The 8,845-nt window shown below is 39.9% G+C and overlaps 1 protein-coding gene across 1 annotated transcript in view; it reads left to right on the forward strand.

Annotated features, from left to right (window-relative positions):
* The window catches only part of AFF4 (AF4/FMR2 family member 4), a 78,332-nt gene that overhangs the window by 50,882 nt on the left and 18,605 nt on the right, over positions 1 to 8,845 (forward strand). The window contains exons 8-11 of the mRNA XM_012807128.2: positions 2,700 to 2,754; positions 3,210 to 3,247; positions 4,234 to 4,396; positions 5,049 to 6,034. Coding sequence (XP_012662582.1) covers positions 2,700 to 2,754; positions 3,210 to 3,247; positions 4,234 to 4,396; positions 5,049 to 6,034 — 1,242 coding nt within the window. The remainder of the gene's footprint in view (positions 1 to 2,699; positions 2,755 to 3,209; positions 3,248 to 4,233; positions 4,397 to 5,048; positions 6,035 to 8,845) is intronic.

Here is an 8,845-nt window from a genome sequence, read left to right on the forward strand (position 1 = left end):
TTGAGCTATAGGCGCCGAGCCTTCTTATTTTTGTTTTACAGGCAGAACTCGGAATAAATATTGATGTAATAGGGTGGTGTATTGCTTGATAATAAATGTCACCTAAAAGAATGATCTCCTGGGCTGAGCAAGGTGGCTCATGCCTGTCATCGTAGCACTTGGGAGGCCGAGGTGGGTGGATTGCCTGAGCTCACGGGTTGGAGACCAGCCTGAGCCAGAGTGAGACCCCCATCTCTAAAAATGCCCAGACACTGTGGCGGCTGCCTGTAGTCCCAGCTACTCGGGAGGCTGAGGCCAGAGAATAGTTTGAGCCCAAGAGTTTGAGGTTGCTATGAGCTATGACTCCACGGTACTATACCAAAGGTGACAAAGTGAGATTCTGTCTCAATAAAAAAAACAAAAAGAATGATCTCCTCAATTCGTAAGACCATAAGTTAATTCAATGATTTACCAGAATTCTAAAGAATTCTATTTTAAGAATAGAATTCTATTTCTATTCTAGAAAACTATTTTGTGATGACTTCAGCTTGGTAACCATGTCTGCTGAATAGAGAAAGAACAAAGTGAGATTGTGAGATTGAAAATATTTGAATTTAAGATATCCCCCCTCACTGCTGAAGAATTCAAATTATAGTCCTATTATATTTATTCATATGCAAAGAACTGATATATACCTGCTATATATGTGCATATCACGGTTAGTTGGTGAGGGAACAAAATCATACAGGGACATGAGCAGTCTGGGAAAACTTTTAACATATTTACATGTATAAACAGGTTCATTGAACTGCCATTAATAAATCATAAGGGCTGAGAGAATTCAGAATAAGTACATTTCTTTAGAGGAAATCAGTCATAGAGATTCACTAAGCCCTTGTCCAAAAGAAAATTTTTTTCCCATCTCATTTAATTGGACCAGTCTTAAAATACTTTTCATAATTCTGTAATCATGTGGTTACTTTATTTTGAGGTAATTTTTTTTCTTTTGAGACAGAGTCTCAAGCTGTCACCCTGAGTAGAGTGATGTGGCATCACACCTCACAGCAACCTCAAACTTTTGGGTTTAAGTGATTCTCTGGCCTCAGCCTCCCAAGTACCTGGAACTACAGGCCCCCACCACAATGCCTGGCTATATTTTTGTTGCAGTTATTGTTGTTATTTTAGCTGGCTTGGGCCAGGTTCAAACCCGCCAGCCTGGGTGTATGTGACCAGTGCCCTACCCACTGAGCTATAGGTGCCACCCCCCTTTTTTTTTTGAGGTAATTTTTTGTGTAATATTTTTAATTTAGGATCAAATTTAGAAATGTATGTTAAACTTTGAGGGGAAAGCAAAAGTAGTTATTAGAGTGAAAGAAGATTTCCTTCCCACTGATTGGGAAATAAAGAAAGGTAATGGAATTATTATTGGTAATGAGAAATAAAATATTTTTCTAGTTAACTCTTCTCCCTTAGCTTTGTATTAATTTTGCCTCTCCTGTGAAAAGACAAGGAATGTTTTGTGGGTTGTTTAATAGCTTTTAAATTTAATAGTTTTGGCTTTATGGCCCTAAGGAAAATTTAAATCTTTAATTGTACTTTCAAAAACAAATTCTAGAAACTATCAGCTTTCAGTACTTTTACATGTTATTTAATTGATTTGAATTTTTGTGGGTTTTTTTGGCTGGGGGCTGGGTTTGAACTCGCCATCTCCAGCATAAGGGGCCAGCACCCTACTCCTTTGAGCCACAGACACTGCCCTAATTGATTTGAATTTTAATCAAAAAAAATTTGGAACCTGGAGTTTCAAAAATACATTCATGGTCATTTCTGCTATATAGCCAAGCCAAGGCTTTTACACCCAATTTTTACATCTGTAGAACACAAGTTATCTTTCTTTTTTTCTTTTTTTTTTGAGACGGAGTCTCAAGCTATCCCCCTGGGTAGAGTGCCATGGCATCATGCTCACAGCAACCTCCAACTCCTGGGCTCAAGCGAGTCTCCTGCCTCAGCCTCCCAAGTAGCTGGGACTACAGGCGCCCACCACAACGCCTGGCCATTTTTTGGTTGCAGCCATCATTGTTGTTTGGCGGGCCCAGGCTGGGGATTCGAACCCACCACCTTAGGTGTATGTGGCTGGCGCCCTAGCCGCTTGAGCCACAGGCGCCGAGCCTTTTTTTTTTTTTTACAAGTTATCTTTCTTAGGAAGACATTTATGAACTAGATCTTTGGCTTGGGAAATTGCATTTTGGTTTTCACAGTTAGCCAGTCATCAGCAGTTATACAGACCGCTCTTTATGGGACATTGGGAACAAAGAGAATTGTTGGGTGTTATTTTATCTTCCTTCTCTTTAGGAGTTAATATTGCTCTAGTGGACTGTTGGGTATGACTGTGTTAATTGTTTGATGGTAATGAATATGTGTGTGTACAATTAGAGAAAAGTTAGAGATACACAGAACGTGGCTTTTGTTTAATTTGAAAAGGTAAATATTTTATTCATAGAAAGGTTAGAGCTTATCTAATGATTAAATCCCTCCTTTCTCAATTTTTGCTCTGATTATGAATCAAACCAATTAGTATAAAACTTAAGTTTTTTTGTTTTTGAATTACATTTTTAGCTACCAAAGTGATTATTTCTACAATTATTGGTTGATATTAATACTTTGATATACCATGAAAAAATGTTGCAACAATAATAATCCTTTCTGCCTGTTCCCTCTAGTATGTTAAAAGATGACTTAAAACTAAGCAGCAGTGAAGACAGTGATGGGGAACAGGTGCGTGTATTACAATATGATTTTGATAGTCTCACAGTATTTGTTTTCATTATATTTTATAAAAATTATAATTGAATAATACACTTATAATTCAGTTATTTAAAATAAGTTTCTTCATATAAACTTTCTAACGCTAGAATGTTGTCGTTTTCTCTTCTGTCTTTAAATCTCCATTTTTTTTTCCTCTTACTTAAAAATTGGCTTTTCCTTAACATTTATCATGGATTAGAACATACTTAGGAAGTATGAAGTTAATTGACAAAAAGAACTATTAACAAAACTTTTGATCTTTTGCTAGCAATTCAGTTATTTTTTTAGGTAAAAACAGTAAGTAAACATTGATGCATGTATTAGAGAAGCCAGTTTTTCTGTTAAAAGTTCAGATATTATTCACATTAACCAAATAGAGTACTATTTATTCATTCATAGATTTCCTTCTGATGCTTTAATTTTAGGATTGTGATAAGACAATGCCAAGGAGTACACCAGGAAGGTAAGGATCCTTTTATTTTTTTTTTTGTTTTATTTAAAGGGTTGGAGATAGCCTGATAACATTATAGGGATATAATAAATGGCCTTATAACGTAGATATTGGTGGGACACAGTGTCTCGTGCCTGTAATCCTATGAGCCTGGGAGGCTGAGGCCGGAGGATGGCTTGAGCTTAAGTGTTTGAGACCAGCCCAAGCTAGAGTGAGACCTTGTCTCTATAAAAAATAGAAAAATTAGCCAGGCATGGTAGCATATACCTGTAGTGCCCAGCTACTTGAGAGAATGAGGCAGGAGGATCACTTGAGTCCAGGAGTTTCAGGTTGCAGTGAGCTATAATGAGGCCACTGCACTTTAGCCAGGGCAAGAATGAGACTCTCAAAAAAAACTTGAAAAAAAAAAAAGTATGGCTCAGCGCCTGTGGCTCAACTGGCTAAGGCACCAGCCACATACACCTAAGGTGGCGGGTTCGAATCCCCAGCCTGGGCCCGCCAAACAACAATGATGGCTGCAACCAAAAAATGGCCGGCGCTGTGGTGGGCGCCTGTGGTCCCAGCTACTTGGGAGGCTGAGGCAGGAGACTTGCTTGAGCCCAGGAGTTGGAGGTTGCTGTGAGCTGTGAGCCTATGGCACTCTACCCAGGGGGATAGCTTAAGGCTCCGTCTCAAAAAAAAAAAAAAAAAGTAAATACCGTCAATTGTGGTGGTGGTTGTATAACTCTAGAGATTAAAAGTCATTGAATTATCCACTTACAATGGGTGAATTTTATGGTATATACATTGTACTTCACATTGTTTTGAAAAGGTGGGTATTAATAGCTGAATAGCACATCAGAAACTTTTTAAAGAAAGTGTTTATAATGAAGTTCTGTATTCACAGAATTGTAACAGCTAAGCCAACAGTAAACATTTTAAATAAAGTTGGTTGTCAGATTTCTTGAAGTTTTCCTGTTGTTAAAAAATAAAAAAAGATTATGTTTTGTCTCTTTTAGTAACTCTGAACCTTCACACCATAATAGTGAAGGAGCAGATAACTCCAGGGATGATTCTAGTAGCCACAGTGGATCTGAAAGCAGCTCTGGATCTGATTCGGAGAGTGAAAGTAGTTCCAGTGACAGTGAGGCAAATGAGCCATCCCAGAGTGCATCTCCTGAGGTGAGAGGGAAGGAGGAGCTGCCTTCCATAGGCCCTCTTAAGGCCCTTGGTGATGTCCAATTAAGACTTGATTCAAATATAAAAGGTGAAGATTATATATTGTAACAAAAAGAAATGAACTGTATCTTGGAAGAAACCTAGATAGTTACTTATCATTTGAACAATTTGGTCTGGATTAGGAACTACTTGAGGTCATATTGCAGGTCACTAAAATACTGCATTTCTTTAGTGTGGTCTCTTATTTTTTCCCGTCCTAACATGGTAATTGATATTAGGTAGTTATTGTCAATAAAAAGAGTATTATACAATTGTAACTGATGAAATGCAGTTAAAAATCTCTCTTGGTAGCTACATCATTTGTTTACTTTCAAGAATTAAATATACTATATGGTCATTTGTAATAATGCCTTTGAAATTAGATTCTTAATCTAATTTCATGTTTAATCTAATCTTAGTATTTGCTATTTAATGGCCATATGTAACATTAAGCTTATCTCCTCATTCAAGTGGTTAGAGCCAAATACTACTCAGCCCTTTGGTTTGGTTCCTTTTGGTGCATTAGGCATTGTATTTTTTCTTCTTTCTTGAGACTGTAAAGAAGGGAGAAAGCTTCAATATCAAAAAAATCAGACATATTTTTCTGTTTTTCTAGCCTGAACCACCACCAACAAACAAATGGCAACTTGATAATTGGTTGAATAAAGTGAACCCACATAAAGTGTCACCAGCTTCTTCAGTGGATAGTAACATCCCATCATCTCAAGGCTACAAAAAGGAAGGCCGAGAGCAGGGTACTGGGAATAGCTACACTGATCCAGGTGGACCTAAAGAAACAAGTTCCACTACTCCTGGACGAGACTCCAAAACCATCCAAAAGGGATCAGAAAGTGGGCGTGGGAGGCAGAAATCCCCTGCACAGAGTGACAGCACAACACAGAGGAGAACTGTAGGCAAAAAGCAACCCAAAAAGGCTGAGAAGACAGCTGTGGATGAGCCTCGTGGAGGCCTAAAGATAGAGAGCGAAACCCCTGTCGATATAGCTACCAGCATGCCCCCCAGCAGACACAAAGCTGCCACCAAAGGCTCAAGGAAACCCAATATAAAGAAGGAGTCTAAGTCTTCCCCTCGACCTACAGCAGAGAAAAAGAAATACAAATCCACGAGTAAATCTTCCCAGAAATCAAGGGAAATCATAGAAACTGATACCTCTTCTTCAGATTCAGATGAAAGTGAGAGCCTTCCTCCTTCCTCACAAACTCCTAAGTACCCAGAGAGCAATAGGACTCCTGTTAAACCCTCCTCAGTGGAGGAAGAAGATAGCTTTTTCCGGCAACGAATGTTCTCTCCTATGGAAGAGAAGGAACTTCTTTCCCCCCTCAGTGAGCCTGATGATAGGTATCCTCTTATTGTGAAGATTGACCTGAATCTCTTGACTAGAATACCAGGAAAGCCTTACAAAGAAACAGAGCCACCCAAGGGGGAAAAGAAAAATGTGCCAGAAAAGCACACAAGAGAAGCTCAGAAACAAGCCTCAGAAAAAGTTTCCAACAAAGGCAAGAGGAAGCATAAGGTTTGTAAAGGGTTTTCATTGTTATTTTGTTTTGAAACACCTGAATCTGAAATCCTATGGAAATCTGAGTAATCTATAAAATAACAAGGTGTGTTACGCACTGTGAGGGAAAATAGAGGGTAAATGCAAATCTTCGTAGGACCTCTGTGCCTCTGCCTTTCTCCATCAGTAAAGCAAGAGAGTTTCTAATGAAATTAGAATTGAACCAGTGCTTCTCTACAGAGCATGTGCTGACCAGTGTAGAGGTGAGATTGGAGCAGAGGCTGCAAACTGGCCTTTGCAACATCTTTCACGTTTTGGTTGTAGGTGTTTTTAGTTAGATTACGTACTCCCCAGCTTGTCCTATCATTCTCTTCTGTCTTAAATCCTGACCAAGACATACTTTCAATATTACCGACTAGTTTCCAACTAAAAAAATTAACTCACCATTTTTAACACATCCTTAAGAATTTCTCTGATCTGCTGTGTCCTCTATGCCCCAGCTACTTCACCTTAACAAAGGTCAGAACTAAAAACATTGCTGGCACATAGCTATCTCTCATCCCCTAAATACTTACAAGATAATTCAGATTTGGAGGCAAAGCTTTGTGTATATTTAAGGTTAGCGTTTTTTTTTAGACCCAGGAAACATGAAAACTCAGGATGTCTATAAGAGGATAATAGTCATATAATAAAGAGCTATCTTTTCATATATAGATAGAGAATTTTGGGGAAAAACAGCTTGATCGGCTCGGCGCCTGTGGCTCAAGCAGCTAAGGCGCCAGCCACATACACCTAAGGTGGCGTGTTCGAATCCCCAACCTGGGCTCGCCAAACGACAATGATGGCTGCAACCAAAAAATTGCCAGGCGTTGTGGCCGGCGCCTGTGGTCCCAGCTACTTGAGAGGCTGAGGCAGGAGACTCGCTTGAGCCCAGAAGTTGGAGGTTGCTGTGAGCGTGATGCCATGGCACTCTACCCAGGGGGATAGCTTGAGACTCCGTCTCAAAAAAAAAAAAAAAAAAAGAAAAACAGCTTGATCTTTTCAGTTCTGGTGAGTAAATTTTAGGGAAAGTAATCTTTATTGAGTAATAGTGTAATTTCTCCTAATGTATATGTGTGAATATGATTGTAAAAGATTGAAAGTTAAGTTTGAGCAGGTGAGCAAAAAGGTACGAGAATGCCCTTCCTAGGTAAACGTAGAATGTAGATCCCAATCTCAGTTGACTTGAGAGTCATGCATAGGATATGGAGAGTAGAGCATTCACTTAAAATTAAGTGAGCCAGAAATATTTTCCTCTCTCTTTTCCTTAAAATCACTGCACTATGTACAGATATAGCTCACCTTTTATTTTTTGGATCATCGTAAATTGAAATGGTTCACATTATTTTGTTTCTAGAAAACTGAATCTTATTATTTTTCATACTGTATAGTAATGAATTTACATTATTATAGTAGAAGGATACTTAACTAGAAGGTTGTTTAGGGCTACTGGTACCAAAAGGCTGATTGCTGGACTTGGTTATGGAATTTAAGTCGTAGATTTATGTGGATTAAGAGTTTATATATGGGGTGGTGCCTGTGGCTCAGTGAGTAGGGCGCCAGCCCCATATACCAGAGGTGGTGGGTTCAAACCCAGCCCCAACCAAACTGCAACAAAACACAGCTGTGCATGGGCAGCACCGGCCCCATACCCGAGGGTGGAGGGTTCAAACCCAGCCCCGGCCAAACTGCAACAAAAAGCTAGCTGGGCACTGTGGCAGGCGCCTGTAGTCCCAGCTGCTTGGGAGACTGAGGCAAGAGAATCACCTAAACCCAGGAGTTGGAGGTTGCTGTGAGCTATGACACTATGTATGGCATGCTACCGCGGGCAGTAAAGTGAAACTCTGTCTCTTAAAAAAAAAAAAAAAATAGCCACGCTTTGTGGCAGGCACTTGTGGTCCTAGTTTCTTGGGAGGCTGAGGTAAGAGAATAGCCTAAGCCCAAGAGCTGGAGGTTGCTATGAGCTGTGACACCATAGCACTCTACTGAGGGTGACAAAGTGACACTCTGTCTCAAAAAAAATAAATGAATAAATAAAAAATATTTTTAAACTAATTGTGGGGATGTTCATACAACTTAGTGAATACTTCAAATGCCATGGAATTATGTTTGGTTTTTTTTGAGACAGAGTTTTACTTTGTTTCCCTCGGTAGAGTACTGTGGCGTTACAGCTCACAGCAACCTCCAACTCTTGGGCTTAGGTGATCCTCTTGTCTCATCCTCCTGAGTAGCTGGGACTACAGGTGCTTGCCATAATGCCTGGCTATTTTTTGTTACAGTTTGGCTGGGGCCGGGTTCAAACCCTCTACCCTTGGTATATGGGGCCCACGCCTTACCCACTGAGCCACAGGTGCCACCCTGAATTGTGTGCTTTTAAAGAGTGGATTTTGGTGTGTGAATTATATCTTAATTTCATAGATACCACTCTACTCCTCCACATATACCCGGATCATTACGTTGAAGAGATGCTGTTTTAAAGACTATAGGAAATCTGTTTTGTTGTTTTGGTTCTGTATATCTAAAATAGGAGACTTCTCAGCTTTAAGACCTAGATTTTTGAACGTTGTTTAAATTAATTCTTTTACTTGTCTTTTGTCTTCTGAAGTTTTATCAAGGATAAATTGTTTGTGGGTAACTAGAGCTAAAAGTTGAAGTTAAATGAATAAAAGTCACACCTTACAAAGTCACACCTGTTGGCTCGGTGCCTATAGCTCAGCCGGCTAAGGCGCCAGCCACGTACACCTAAGGTGGCGGGTTCGAATCCCCAGCCCGGACCCGCCAAAACAACAATGATGGCTGTAACCAAAGAATGGCCGGGCGTTGTGGCGGGCGCCTGTGGTCCCAGCTACTTGGGAGGC

Source organism: Otolemur garnettii, unplaced genomic scaffold (assembly GCF_000181295.1).
Source record: "Otolemur garnettii isolate 467f Iridium unplaced genomic scaffold, OtoGar3 scaffold00003, whole genome shotgun sequence".
NCBI classification, from domain to species: domain Eukaryota; kingdom Metazoa; phylum Chordata; class Mammalia; order Primates; family Galagidae; genus Otolemur; species Otolemur garnettii.